General features: G+C 54.3%; 3 protein-coding genes across 3 annotated transcripts; 1 reads left to right on the top strand and 2 right to left on the bottom strand.

Annotated features, from left to right (window-relative positions):
* Nucleotides 1-466: 466 nt before the first annotated feature.
* PFLUO_LOCUS3805 (H/ACA snoRNP pseudouridylase subunit) lies at nt 467-1523 on the top strand (the record flags this gene model as incomplete). Its single annotated transcript, XM_073781090.1, has 3 exons — nt 467-827; nt 887-1267; nt 1324-1523. The coding sequence occupies 3 exons, from the start codon at nt 467-469 to the stop codon at nt 1521-1523; spliced, it is 942 nt and encodes a 313-aa protein (XP_073637880.1).
* A 308-nt stretch (nt 1524-1831) lies between these two features.
* On the bottom strand, nt 1832-6466 carry PFLUO_LOCUS3804 (uncharacterized protein; the record flags this gene model as incomplete). Its single annotated transcript, XM_073781089.1, has 1 exon — nt 1832-6466. One exon carries the CDS (start codon nt 6464-6466, stop codon nt 1832-1834), a length of 4635 nt encoding a protein of 1544 aa, XP_073637879.1.
* Nucleotides 6467-7520: 1054 nt separating this feature from the next.
* On the bottom strand, nt 7521-11171 carry PFLUO_LOCUS3803 (uncharacterized protein; the record flags this gene model as incomplete). The annotated part of the gene is made up of 1 exon (XM_073781087.1): nt 7521-11171. The coding sequence occupies one exon, from the start codon at nt 11169-11171 to the stop codon at nt 7521-7523; it is 3651 nt and encodes a 1216-aa protein (XP_073637878.1).
* Between the last annotated feature and the right edge of the window lie 3284 nt (nt 11172-14455).

Here is a 14455-nt window from a genome sequence, read left to right as displayed (position 1 = left end):
ATTTCCGACATTAATTTGCACGGCGGCGACTCCCCAGACATGTGGTGCCACAGAGCCAATCATCGTCGCTCTGTTGGCATCATTGTGCGCCTGGTGGAAGCATTTTTCCACTACATCGCGGATTCTGGCTTCCGAGACGAGAGGAGTGGATCTGCTATTATGTCAGGGCGATCGGCCCAGGATTCTGGTTTCCGATGGAATGACTAAGCCTGGAGTTTGGAGTGACCGCCTTCCATGGAGCAAATTCTGCCGGTTCCTGGTGGGTTGTCGGCCGTCGGCTAAATCAATCGGATCGAGTAGCGAAACTGTGATTGATGGAGTAATCATTTTCCTGTGGGGGTGGTTATGGTGGGGGTTGTAGTGGGGGATGGGTTACTTGTTCATTCCTCTCCTTCTTTGCTTCCTTCCTTTTCACACCCACCCACACACACACACACACGCACACACACAGACACACTCATACAGAATGGCTGCTGCAGACATCCACTTTAAGCTGAACACCGGCGCTGAGATCCCTGCCCTAGGGCTTGGGACGTGGCAATCTGCTCCCGGTGAGGTCGAGAAAGCGGTCTTTCACGCCATCAAGGTGGGCTATCGTCACATCGACACCGCGCTGTGCTACCAGAACGAGCACGAGGTCGGCCAGGGCATCAAGGAGGCCATTGACGCCGGCATCGTCAAGCGCGAGGACCTATTCGTCACCACGAAGCTGTGGAATAGTTACCACGCACGTGTCTCTGAAGGACTCGACACCAGTCTGAAAAACCTGGGGTTGGACTATGTCGATCTCTACCTGATGCACTGGCCAATTGCCATGAACCCGAACGGTCAGCAACGACTCTGAAACTACTGCTGAGACCAACAGTATTGATATGATCATGTACAGGCAGCCACCCCATCTTCCCCAAGCTCCCCAACGGAGAGCGCGACATCATCCACAGCCACTCACACGTCACCACCTGGCAGAGCATGGAGAAGCTCGTCGGCTCCGGGAAGACCAAGGCCATCGGTGTCTCCAACTACTCCGTCCAGTACCTAGAGGAGCTCCTGCCCCAGGCCAGCATTATTCCTGCTGCGAACCAGATTGAGAACCACCCCTCGCTGCCGCAGCAGGAAATTGTGGATTTCTGCAACCAGAAGGGCATCCACGTTACGGCGTACAGCCCGCTCGGCAGCACCGGCAGCCCGCTGTTCACGGCCGAGCCGATTGTTGAGGTTGCGAAGAAGCGCGGCGTTTCGCCTGCGACGGTTTTGCTTAGCTGGCACAGTATGTTTTTTATACCCCTTTGATTGGGGGAACAAATCTGACGTTAATGTTTACAGTTGCCCGTGGCTCCTCCGTCCTCGCCAAGTCCGTCACTCCCTCGCGCATCGAGGCGAACCGCACCGACCTCATTAAGCTTGATGCTGATGATGTGGCTACCATCAAGAAGTACAGCGATCAGCTGGCTGCCTCCAAGTCTTTCCAGCGCTTTGTCTTCCCTCCCTTCGGTGTGAACTTTGGTTTCCCCGACAAGATGTAAGCGGCGTTTGTCTATACATGCCTGCTTGTTTGAAGCGTATATACAGTTTATATAGAAAGGGCTACGAAAATCAATCGAAGATACGGGAATTACTACAATAGTGGAAATGAAAAGTAAACTCAACATGGTTGGTACACAATACAGAAAAGAAAAGAAGAAGAAAACAAAAAAAGAAAAGAAATTGTACATGTCGTCGTAATCACATCTCTCAATCAACACTCCCAGTTAATCTTTACACATTCCACGCTCGTCTCACATCTGATCGTCAACTGCCGCCGGAGTGACGGCCATTTCATTCGTTTGATGGTTTAGTTGGCATCACCCGTAGCCGCCGTAGGCCGGTTAGAGCTAGCCCGGGGAATCATGTCGTCCATGCTGAGTGGATCCAGACCCTTCCACTCCCGCTTCAGCAGACCGGGGCGCTGAGCAGCCGCCTGGGGAGTGTCGCCCTCCTGGGCCGGAGCCGGGACCACGAACTCACGGTATCCGAGCTCGTTCAGCTGGTCCTCCGGGATGGGATCCAGCGGGTAGGGCCTGTTCTGGTTCTTGAAGCGGATGGCGCGCACACGGCGTTCCTCACGCTCGGTGACGATCTTCTTCAGAAGGTCGTTGGTCAGGGCCTTGCGCTTGCGCAGAATGGCCAGTCCACGCTGCAGGGTGGCGTAGGGGAGGGTGATCAAGGCGATGCACGGGATGATAATGAAGGACTCGGAGGGCTTGCCGTCATTGATGGAGGGCATTTCGCCGAAGCGAACGTTCAGCAGCTCAGGATTCATCATCATCGAACTGGGCAGGGTGCGAATCGGGATGGGAATGCGGTCCGGCACGATCTCGGATCGGCCCTTGGTCCACAGAGGAAAGTCAGGGTCCACGGCCTGCAGGACGTACTCCAGCGAGTAGTTCGTCATGCGTTCACCCCAGACGCGCTGCAGCTGCTTGTTCTGCGCCTCGAAGTCGAAGGCGGCAGTTGTGGTCACGGGAGCAACGTCGAGGCAGCGGATGAGGTATTCGTTGATGCGTACGCCGAAGCTCAGGAACTGCTCGATGGTGTCCCATGACACCATCGTGAAAGCAATGTCCATGCCGCGCTGCACGATATCAGAGTAGCCCAGGAAGGCACCAGTGGCCGCGTAGAAAAAAGCGTAGTCGACCATGGCCTTGTCGAGATAGAGAGGGTTCACGGTGGGGTGAGCCACGGAGGGCTGCTGCTCTATGCCCATGGAATGGAGAGTGCACACGCGCAGGTCATTGTTGGTCAACAGGGGCCAACTGTACAGGTGTTTCAGGGCCATGCCGAAGGCGTGCATGCCGCGATACAGAAAACCGCCATGGACGTGGATCTCGTTGACCTCGGCGCCAGCACGGATGCTGAGCTGGGTGAAAATGTAGTGCAGAGTCGGGTTGCTCTGGACCATGAATTTGTGGACGGGGTGTGGGATAGACGCTAGAGGTGCCCAGTCCAGGTGCAAGACGATCTCCAAGTCCGAGATGCTAGTATCGCCATACATTTTGCGGACGTGGATAGCAAGAGGGGGCATCGGAGGCCTGGCCAGAATAAGGTTGTCTGAGTAGTAGGTTTGAATATTGCTGAGTGGAGGGTGAAGGTGTGGAGGAGAAGGGGAGTCGCGAGGTGGCAGGAAAGAAGAAAATTCAGGTGTCTGAGGCAGCAGAGGACCATGAAAAACAGGTCGAGGGTCCTGCCACTGAATGTGCTGGTACTCGTTGAAATGATATGGTTCCTGCTCTTCAGTCGAATTGCTTCCTCCTCCTCCTTCTCCCCCATTGCCATTGCCATTGCCTGAATCCCCAGCACCATCTGCATTCTGCATATCACCACTCTGCTGCTCATTGTTCGGCATATTTCCAGACCCTGCTGCATCTTCTTGATTTTGCGAAGGTGCCTCAGCATCTGCAGCCGAAGAAGCCTCTCTGTCCATCTCTTCAGCCCAGCTTCCTCCCCCCTCCGGATTTGCACAGGCTTGCTGCACAAAACTGGGCGCAACCATCAACCGCGTGTGTTCCACGGCCAGTGAATCAGAAGAAGGAACTCGAGAAAACATCATCTCCTTGGGTTTGCACGCCGGCTGAGAATGGGACCGAATCTCACGGGGGACATATGGCCGGAAAACGGGACGTCTGGTCTCAGGTTCATCGTCGTTCGATTCTTCTTCCTTTTGCTGTTTGTCGGGCTGGTTGTCAGCGCCATTGTGCGACTCATCCGCTTTCTCATTCTCATCTTTGAGCTCTTTCACCAGACCATCAGACTTTTCGTCCTTCTCCTTCGCGTTCTCCTTCTCATTGCCCACATTAGACTCCGCCGCCGTCTCCGTCGACGCGCGAGAAGATGACGGATTGATTGCAATGCTGATCGGCTCTAGTTCCTCAGTGAGATTATCGGGCAATGGCACTTGCCAAATCACTTGAATGGGTGGATCCTCTTCGGGATGTTCCTCTCGCTGCTGAGCTTCTGTCCCTCCCTGAGCATGTTCCTCCTGCTGCACAGTTTCTCCATCTTCCTGAATATGATCTTCCTGCGCCACAGGCTCCACCACTTCAGGAGTGTGCTGCTCCGACTGACCTGGCTCCGCAGGTTCATGAATATCTCCGGCCACATTGGAAACATCCAATTCCTCATTGTCAACCTCTGAAGGAAGAGCAGGATACGGCACCTCAGTATACCGAGGCGCCTGACCGTCAATAAGAATCATCGTGCGTCGGAGCCCGTCTCCCCAAGCCCGGACCGTTGCCGTCACGGGCCCGGAGGAATTCATAACGCTTCCGAAGCGGGCAAGCATATTTGAGAAGAGTCGAGAATCGAATCCAGTTTCATCGAATTCAGGTTCATCCTGCTCGTCTACGAAAGGATCGTCAACTCGTTCGAGAACAATCGGAGGCGGTGGCGGGCTGGGAGTTCGACTGCGCAGATCCTCAGGCACATAGGGCAAAGTGACTGTTCCATCGAAGTGCTGGTAGACAACTCCACTACTCTCTGTCTCCATGGAGTGGCATTGGCAACAATCGCCAGCGTGGTGCATGCAGCAGCACGACCGACCAGGAGGACGCATGCCGTAACCTCGCGGCCGATGGTAGCAGCATGTCGGGTGGAAGCCGCATCGCGCACGAAGGTGGTGCAAAGCAGTATCATTGGGCCACACGGCTCGAGGATTGACAACCGGATAACCCTCTGCATAGTACAGGGTACGCGATCTGGTGGGTCGCGGCGGAAGTGGAGGGGGACTTGGCGGCGATGGGGGGCGCGGCCGCGGCTCGCCGGCGAGCGGTGTATTAATCGGCTCGTTGACCACGGTAGTCGAGCCGCTTGAGTTGTCCACAGCAGTTGTCTCGAAAGATAGTTCAATGGCATTGCCTGTCTCCTCCACAATATGGACGGATGCGCCGATTTCCAACGAAGAAGCGTCTTCCTCGTTCTCCTCCACTAAGGCCGTCAGAGGACACTCAGGGCTCACACTGGTCTCAATATCATCGATCGACACGTGGACATTCAAATCAACCGTCAAGCTGCTCACGGCCGACTCCTCCGAGCGGGTTTCTTCGACCACCTGTTCAGGTTGATGCGCCGAGCCAATTTCCGCAGGCTCTTGATCACCATGCTGAATCTGAGCGATTGACTGCTCGTCTTCGGGAGCAAAATTCTCGACCGCTGAAACAAAAAGCGAGCTCTCCTGTTCAGGCACTTCCTGCTCAGGCTCCATCTGTGGCCCCTTTGCCGTGGCTTCCGACCCAATGGATGCAAGTGGGATGAAAGGATTGTATGAGGCTCCAACAGCAGCAGTACGCTGCGCGAGGCGCGCAGCCTCCCGCACGGCATTCTTCTTTCGCTTCTTCTTCTCCTTCTTGCGCCGGCTCTTTGAAGGCTCTTGAATCTCAGGCTCAACGGACTCTTCGTCGTCGTCGGTCGTATCCCGGCGTCCACGCCGCTCAGACTCCGGCAGCTCGTCACCGGTGATAATCTTGAAACTATCATCAGTATCATACTCAGAATCCGTTACGTCTGTCTGAGGACACGAAGAGCCAGGGCAAATTGCCACAGAGGAATTGGCCGCCTTGTCTGCCTCGTCCTTTTCAGATTTGGCATCGTCCTTGATCTTCTTTTGGTCCTGGCGAGCTTTTGCCTTGCGACGGGTGCCGATTACCTTCTTTCGAATCTGTGACTTCTTCTTGATATGGTTTTTTTTCTTCGTGCTCTTTGGGCCACTCTTTTGAGGCTTTGCGCGAACATGCTCACCAACTTTTGAAGAAAGGGGGCCAGCCGTGTCAGATGCAACTGCAGTCTCACTGTCGGTCTCTGCGGCCTCTTCGTTGCCGTGGCTGCTGCTTTCCTCAGGCTCTTTCGGCTCGTAGTCCCCCGTCTCCGTCTCGGCCTCGCTGTGGATTGGTTCTTCTTTTTCCTTGTTGTCAAAAGGAGTAGTCGAATCCGCTGGATAAGTGACAAGAATGGTCTCAGTCTGGCTGGAAGCAGCTTCTTCCTCTTCGCCGCGCTCGAGGCCCAGACCCGGCGGATATCTCGGGGTCTGTCGCGACGGACCCGCCTCGGAGGAGCCATCAATATAGGAATAAGCCTCCTGCGCTTCCAGCAGCTTTTGATTCAGGATGGTCTGCATAACGACATTTGCCTCATCATCTTCAGTGGCGATATCATAGATCTCGCGTCTGGCCACTGTGACGGCCGTGCATGCAAGAACCCGCTGTGTCAAATAATCCTTCATCACGTCCTTGATGTCTCGATTCTGCTCTGACGCCGTGGGCGAGGGAATTGGAGATTGCTCGCCCACGGACTCTGTGGGAGAGGAAGGGACGGAGGAGACCTCCTCCCCATCGAGGAACTTCAACACATGTCTTGCTTTCCTTGCTTTCTCCTTGCGCTCTTCCCAGGACCACAAATCCGTGGTGCTGCTTTCAAAGCGCGAGTGAAGGGGCGCCATGCTGAACAAGTGGGGGAAGGCTTGGAGGGGTGGAGTGGAGTTGAGAAGGGGAGTTAATGTCGAGGATGGAGGTTCAAGGAGGAAGGGCTTGAGAAGAGAGAGTGAGGACCTGGTGGTCCCCCTGATGGGGTACAAGATGTTGTTCTTTGAAGATGAGGCTTTTGGGGGTTGAGAAAAGCGGGTATGGAGATGAGTTGATGAAAGGTGATGCCTATGAGACACAGGCGTGGGGGATGGCGAGAATGATGAGAAGTGGTGAAGAAGAAAGAAGAGACTTGGGATAAGGGGATATTTTGAAAATTATCATCGTGGGTTACGCCGTATTGCGACGAGCCGTTACCAAAAACGCTCTACAGATGAAGCCGAACATGCGGGCCGTATTGTTCACAGTTCCGCCCACGCACGCCCACAACAAAGAGTGGAAGTGATTTTCACTACATGGAATAATTTCTTGTTGTCTGCTTTTATCATTCTAGGTTTTATTTTGTGAAATAAGGCACTCTCGTTGGCGCTTCTAGCTACAAATGCTCTGTATCCAGATATTTAGGCAGCGGAGTAGGGCTAGCATCGTCCACGTGATACGCCCATGCGACCAAACCAGAGTGGCTGCAGTTGCTGCCTCAGGCCAGATCCTCAGGCAGCGCTATGGCTACTGTACGTCTCGAAATCTCGAAACGGGTGTCCCCATCTAGTCATTGATTGTCTCTCGAACCCTGATGGGACTACATTGCTCTATTTAAAAGAACATGACAAACCACAGAAAAAAGAATATAATGTATATGTTTCCACTGTGCTACTCCATATGCCTGCACTTGCAAGTGGAAAAGAAAGGTAGTAAAAAAACAAACGCTCAAGAAACGCACCAGGTGGTATATAGGCAGTCATCATAGTAAAGGAAACAAGAACGGAAAGAAAGAGCCCGAAAAAGGGATAAATGGAGAGAGATAGGCACATCACACTGTGTATATACTCCACAAAGACATGGGATGACAAGGAGGTGGTTTAATGTTAGATCTGTATGAAGAGCGTTTAAGAAAAAGCAGCAGTATATCAATCAGAACATGCCTCCATCGACAGGGATCGCAGGAGGCGGGTATGCAGGGACGGCGGGAGCAGAGCCAGATCGCGAGTCCTTGCGCGCGCGTCCGTTCATACCACCGCCCTCGCTGGACATCTTGCGCAGACGGTTGCGAGAGCGGGGGCGCTTGTCCTCGTCTAGGAATGTGCTCTGTTCGTCGACGGTGGGGAACGGTGAGGAAGTGCGCGAGTCAGTCTTGTCACTCTTGAATGCGTCCATGATGGTCTGTGTGCCTCGCCTGCGTGGGTTCCGTGGTGGTATAGGGGGAGTCGGGGATTGGCTTGAGGGCGAGGGCAAGCCGACGGTCGGGACGTTGGATGTACTGGACAGGAAGGTCGGCTCGGAGATCTGCTTCTTGTTCACTGGCCGTTTCGGGGGTGCGTTATGGCCCGCTGCGCGTTGAGAGAGCACGTAAGAACCGCCGCCTGCGGCAGAGCCAGGCCTAGAAGACTGCTCAGAGGGTATGTCGTCGAGGGGAGGAGTGGCGTTGGCAGAATAGGGTGGTGCAGCCGGTGAGGGCCGTGGGGATACTCCGATCATGGAGGGCGGGGGCGGATTGCTGCCAGGCCGAGGGAACTGGAATGGTTGCTCGTACTGGAAGCTCGGGGTGGCCGCACCAGAGCGGCTAGCGCTGCGGTATCTGCCCGAAGCAGCAGACGCGGTGCGGTCGAACAAGGGGGCGGGCTCGCTTGCCTCCATTGAGGGACGAGCCGAGGAGGGGACTGAAGGGACGACGCGAGGTTCGAAATTCTCTGGCGCAACGAAGTTCTCGTGCGCGATAACCGTGCCCTCATCCACGGTTTCAAGGTCGTCGCGTTCAGCACGGTATCTGCTTCGGCTTTTAGACCGGCTCGCTGTCGCTGAGGCATCAGATCCAGAGCGAGACCTCATATCGCCGGCAGGCGAACCATCACGGCTGCGGCTGCGGCTAAGAATCGGCATGCGGGACCGGATCGACCGTTCGCCAACATTGGGGGAGCTGGAGCTGGAATGGCGGCCAAAGTTGAATGAGCGCGACTCCTCCTCACGCGGTGCGTCATCCTGCACCAAGGAGGGCGCGGAGGTATTTCCATAGCCAAACATCTTCAACCTGGAGTCGGATCTCTGGAAGCCTGGCTTGCTGGGTTTCTTGTTCAGCAGTGCGAAGGCATTTCCAGGTCTCGGCTGATCCGACTCTGGGGTCTGTTGACCTGGGATAGGACTGCTCGATCGGCTGTCCATTTCGGTCACGCTACGCATCTTCTCCTGAACCTTTCTGCGTCTCTCAGCCAGTTCAATGGCAAACTCTTCTCGCTCCTTCTGTGTCTCGGTGCTACCTTCTCGTCGATGGTGGAGTGCCAGCTCGTTTTGCCACGAGGCGTCATTCAGCATTCTGGCACTTTCGGGCGAGGCGCGTGGTTCAGCTGAGTCTTCGCTATCACGAGGGGTTGAGTCGTCCCCGGACTGTCTGGAGGCTGCTTGAGACCCGGACGTTCCAGGGCCGACATTCAGGGGCGACACAGCGTCTTCTTCGAGGTGGCTCGGCATAGGCGGGTTGGCCGACTCCCGAAGCAATGAGTCTTGGGTGCTCGAGTCGCTCATGCCGCCACCCTGTCGGTACGTGGGAAAACCGGAAGATGAAGAAGGTATGTAGATGTCGCTCTCGCGGCGTAATTTAGCTTGAACCATTCCAGACAAGTCTGCTCCAGATGGTTGCATGGTCGGTGAATCAGGCCGTTCGGCGGTGATATGCGTGTCCATACTTTCGTGCTCCTCAATTGGTTTGAGGTCGCCCACTTCCGAATACGTGACTTCAGGGAGAGTTTCCAGATGATCTCCGGTTGGGGTGGCCGGCTTGGATGCTGTGGTAGTGGAAGGGTGCATAGAATGGCCGTATTCCGTTGCGAAAGACGTTGCAGATGACACCTCGTAAGAGCGACGTTCGTCTCGGTCATCTCCAGATTCACTGGCGGTGGATGCGGCATAGAAACTGGTCATGTTAGGTCGACGGGGGGAGGCCTCCACGCTCGAGGCCCTGGAGTGATCAAGACTACGATTGGGATCGCTGCTGTAGTGCGACGAAGCAGACTCGGCTCGAGATCGGACACTGGACTTGGAAAAGCCTCTAGGACGGCCGGCAGGCTCGGGTGGTGGAGCTCGGCGCGGAGGCGATGGGCGCCGCAATGGAGGTGTGTTCCGTCCCTGATACATCAGGAGCTGGCGACGAGAGAATTGTTGTTCATCAAATGCGGTGGCAGGTTTGTTGAATAGACCCATAGCGGTGGCTTTTCCATGATCTTCCGGTTGGACAGCGGCAGCCAGTGCCGCACCGTCTTCCGTTTCGCTTGTCGGTGGACTCAGTGGAGGTGTCATCCCGAATCCGGTAGCCGTTGGTGAGAATCGTTCCTTGGTCAGCGTCTCTGTGGAAGGTTGGTGCCTCGATGACCCGGATGGCGAAGGGCTGTTGTCGCGAGGCACGGGTGGCGCAGAAAGAGGCGCGAAGCCGGGATCTGCGACAGCGAGCTTTTGCAGCCGGTCACGCAAACTGGTCGCGCTCTTGGAAAAGTTGCGGTTCAGTGGAGGAAAATCGGGAGTGCCAGCACGAGCGCGATTGAGGCTTTCTAGGCGACTCAAGGTCGAAGATTGCTGGTTCTGGGCTGCCTGGGCTAATCCTTGGCCATACATGCGGTGGGAACGCAGGGGCAGTGGCTTTCCCGTCCGGGCAGTATCGGCTGGGGGTTCAGGAGTTGAACTCAAAGGAGTCAAAGCAGCCTGGGGTTGGATGTTATGCGATTCGTCAATCGAAGTTGCAACGGTCGAAGTGCGGGCGTTGGTGGCGGGCCCGGAGGCAGTGGAGGAGTAGGTGGTACGCTTCGTGGACGAGATAGTCGAGTGAGCATCGTCTGATTCCCGGGGCATTGCGTCCCGTGCCGCTTGCTCGGCCGCCTCTCTCTCTTCCTTTTCCTTCAGTCGCAGCCGTTGGAAAGTGGACAGATTCAAATCGTTCTCGTAAACAGCCTTGCCCATTGCTCCGCGAGGACTGGCCTCGTTCGGGTTCGGCGAAGGGCCGGGCGAGCGGACGGGAATCTTATAGACCTTCTGGCGTCCCCCAAACAGGTTGTTGCCTTCCGTGCGTCGGCCACGACTCATGATGCCCCCGCCGGGTGATCGGTCGCCGGTGCCGTATCCTCCATCTCCGCCAGACACACCAGACACCCCAGACAAATAGGAATCAGCGCGGCCCAATGCGAGCGAGGGTCGACTGCCGTCGTTGGATTCGACTTCATCGATGTCCGCCAACGCATTGGGGGTATGGCTCAGCAGATTCAGACGCGAGACCCGCTTCGGAAACAGAACGCTGTCGTCGCTAGCCTTGCCGAGTTTTGAAGATGGATCGTCCTGTTCTCTCAGCATGCTGAATCGGGCGGACAGCTTCGGCATGAGCAAGCTGGTGCGAAAATCGTCGGAGGAAGGGAGGGCGGACGACAAGTCCAGGTTGGGGTCGGTGTTGTTGGAGGCATTGCTGTGCTTTATTTTCAAACTCTCAAAACTCAGGGCCGGCGGCGGCGCAGTATCCTGGCCACCTTCTAGCCCGTCCAGGGTCTCCTTGACCTCCTTGGCCTTCTTATGTCGGCGGAACCGATTCATGGCGAATGGTGCCGGGGTCGGCGAGGTGATTCAGATAGTTGCGGCGGCACAATGGACCGGTAAAAAATAGCCAGGGGGCTACATTCACGCAGCCCTCGAAATGGGATTGAAAGGTGAGGCAGGGGGATGGATTATCATTCACTAAGAGACAGACATGGCAATCAGTATCTCTGGAGGACGGCAAGTTTCGTGCAGCAGCAGACATACGGCGACGTGCTCAAGAGCGCGAGGTGGAAAAGAAGGGAATGCGGGTCTGGATCGCGTACCTGAGTTCAGTTCCCGTGTCTGTTTTTGTCAGCCGATCCGGAGAGACCAATCAGTGCCCCGATGACGGCGGTTGGACTTGTCAGAAAACGACGTGTATGGTGGGGAGAATTATTTATTGATTCATTCCTCTGACAGGCTGGAATGCCGGAGGAATGGAGTTTCAGAAAGAAGAAGACCAGAAGGCCCAGCAGTTCAAGTAGTCGATCGATAATAAAATCATCGTCTATTACTCTAGTTACGCGCTGTGGTACCTGCATCCCTTGTCGCAGGATGCCTGCAGACTGTCCCGTAGACAGACCCTTGCCGGACTTGTACTCCAGCATCGCATTCAAATTATTCCCATAGTCCTACGCGATGGCTCGAGTATTTTACCATCTGTAACTATATTTCCCGAGGGCGGCGGAATCCGGCAACGAGACCAAAGTAAAAAGAACAGACTTTGCTAGCGTCACCAGGGGTCTGGCCAGCGGGACCCATTGGAAGCCCTGTCGGGCGATGATAATTATGACCAGCGGCTTGGCAGATCCCCTAAAGGATGGATGGATGCGCTCCGATCGAACTCCTTACCTCCGCCTGACGGAAATCATCTAATATGCGTGCCCAAGACCCGGGGTGCAGAGGGAGCAGTGATAGCACGATCTATAGGTCGTGGCACTACTGGCACCTGCATCGGACCATACTCCCAGATGCAATATTAATTATTATTACCCCCGTCACCAGCTGCTCCAATCGCGTTGAGCCTGCCCCTGGACCGCTCGTTTTCGTGGATCCAGGCAAACCACGGTTAAGCCCCGTTCAACGCGGTTATCCACCCCATCCCCCATCTCCCCTGAGAACTCTTTTTTGGTGGTCTTTTTTTTTTCTCTCTTTCTCTCTTTTTTTTTCAGCCGAAGGTAAGGGAAAAAAAATTAGTGAAATAAGCAACGGGCCAAAAGTCCGGATTCTTCTCGGCAGTGGAACCATGATCTCATAGCGTGGGTATGAGATGAACAATAATAATGAAGATGGAGACCGGGACCACCGACTACTGACACCGGACATAGCGAAGCCTGAAAGGGGCAGGCAGGGGGGTGCGCTGTGTGGGCTTACAGCCGTTGTTGAGGACCCAGAGTGGACTGACTCGCTTGCTCCGACGGGCGTAGTGTTGGTCTTGCCCCTGGACTAGTCTTAAATAGTGCAGTCCAAATCAAGGAATCAGGCATCTCATGGTCTGTACATTGTCATACATCAGGTGCGTGCATCTGGTACGACAGATCTTGCTTTTTATTTGATCACACTTGCTAGATTAAGCAATATATAATTATTGGACGAGAATTGAGGGGCAAAAACGGGACGCTTTTCCGCATCTCAACGGGAGTGGAGCGCACAGTTAGTGCCCACCGGCCTCAACCTGTCTTAGTTATAGTTACTGTACCGTACAGTCAGTGTGTGCTGTTCTTCACACAGGTCAAGTTGTAAGCTGCGATCGGCTTCGGGGGCAATCGATCGTAGGCATTTATTGAGGAGGTAAATCGGTCGCAGATCTTGGTACAGATCCAGCACGAACCCGGCTAAGAAATCACAGGAACTATTGGGGCCGAACGGGGAGCTAAGTGGATGGGATCTAGTCCCGGCACTTTTCTGCCTCGTGTTGTTGGTTTCCACTTGACTGTTGTTTCAGCACTCGGTCAAGTATCTTTGGTGCCCAGCGCTCTCCAGAGAAAGTGAAATAGGGCTGCGCGACTAAGGATGTTGTACATATGCTGGCATCTGATTAATTAATCTATTCCGAACACTGTGTAATTCTAGACCGTGTGTCGGGACAGATAACCCGATCCCTCAAATATATATTGGGAGGCTTTCTCGCAGATTACACCGATCTAAGCCTGGCCGAAACGCTCGGACACCCTTCGCATGAGTTGAAGAAAAGTCTCAACTCCGCAGATGTGTTCAGATTTACAGGTTTAGGACGAATTCAGTTCTTGAAGGCTATTGTTGTCTGTGGTCCGATCTCGATGACTGTTTAACTACAGAATTGATTGTTGTCCTATTGAGAGACGCACAATGCTTATGAAAATGAAACCAAGCAGATTCAGGGACTACCTAAAAAGCCAAACATGTTCATCCTGCAGACATGCTTTCAATCCTCAAATGAAAGTCGCGACCGTTATTGCCTTCCATATCCGAAACAGAGAGGCCCTTTCAAACGCAAATCACATGATGCCACAATGATTTCACTAGTCGGCTCAGCCGCATCTTCTAGATATCCTGTGAGGATGACCTATATTTCTGTTGACGATAATGAGACTTATCGATTTGACTGCCTGATTTGTGGTAAAGAACTCTCTCGTATACCCCGCCCTCAGGTACTCCGATGGTGAATGTGGGTCGTATGTAATATGCCCATACCCGGATAACAACGTTCGAAAACCCTGATGGCTCTCTGTTCATGCGAAGTTCGAGTGAGACATTAAATTGCTCCACCTGCATCTAGAATATATCCATTCTACTTCTTTCTTGGTTTTTACTCTCGGTGCAGTTGAGCTACGGTGTATTTAGACAAACCCCCAATTGGCATAAAAACATAACTCTAGTCATTCCTATATCACTCCCTAACACATACTAAACCACCAACAGATATCTTCTCTTCCCTTGATTCTCATACCAATCTCATTCAGTTTGATGGGGAGAAACCTTCACAAACATCAAACACCCCTCTTCCGACGCCCGGTAAGGCCCATGCTCCATTCCAGGCTTGCGATACGCGTACGCACCAACGCCCCACGATTGGCCTAGTCTCAGATCCTCTAGACCACCCTGGAGAAAACACACCTCCTCGGTGAAGGTGTGCGTGATTATTCGACTGGGGTCTGTAGTGACGTGCGGTTCCCACCACTGTAGCGTGGAATTATCCTCGCCTGAGCCGTTTAGCATCAGTGCCCATATTCCGGCGCCCACGGAATACCACGGCTTTGCGATGGGCGACCAGATTGGTGTTCCTGGTGGTGGTGGACGAGGCGGGTTGATGAATTCTCTTT

Source organism: Penicillium psychrofluorescens, assembly GCF_964197705.1.
Source record: "Penicillium psychrofluorescens genome assembly, chromosome: 2".
NCBI classification, from domain to species: domain Eukaryota; kingdom Fungi; phylum Ascomycota; class Eurotiomycetes; order Eurotiales; family Aspergillaceae; genus Penicillium; species Penicillium psychrofluorescens.
The sequence above is the reverse complement of the archived record's forward strand: the minus strand, read 5'-3'. Positions and strand labels throughout refer to the sequence as shown.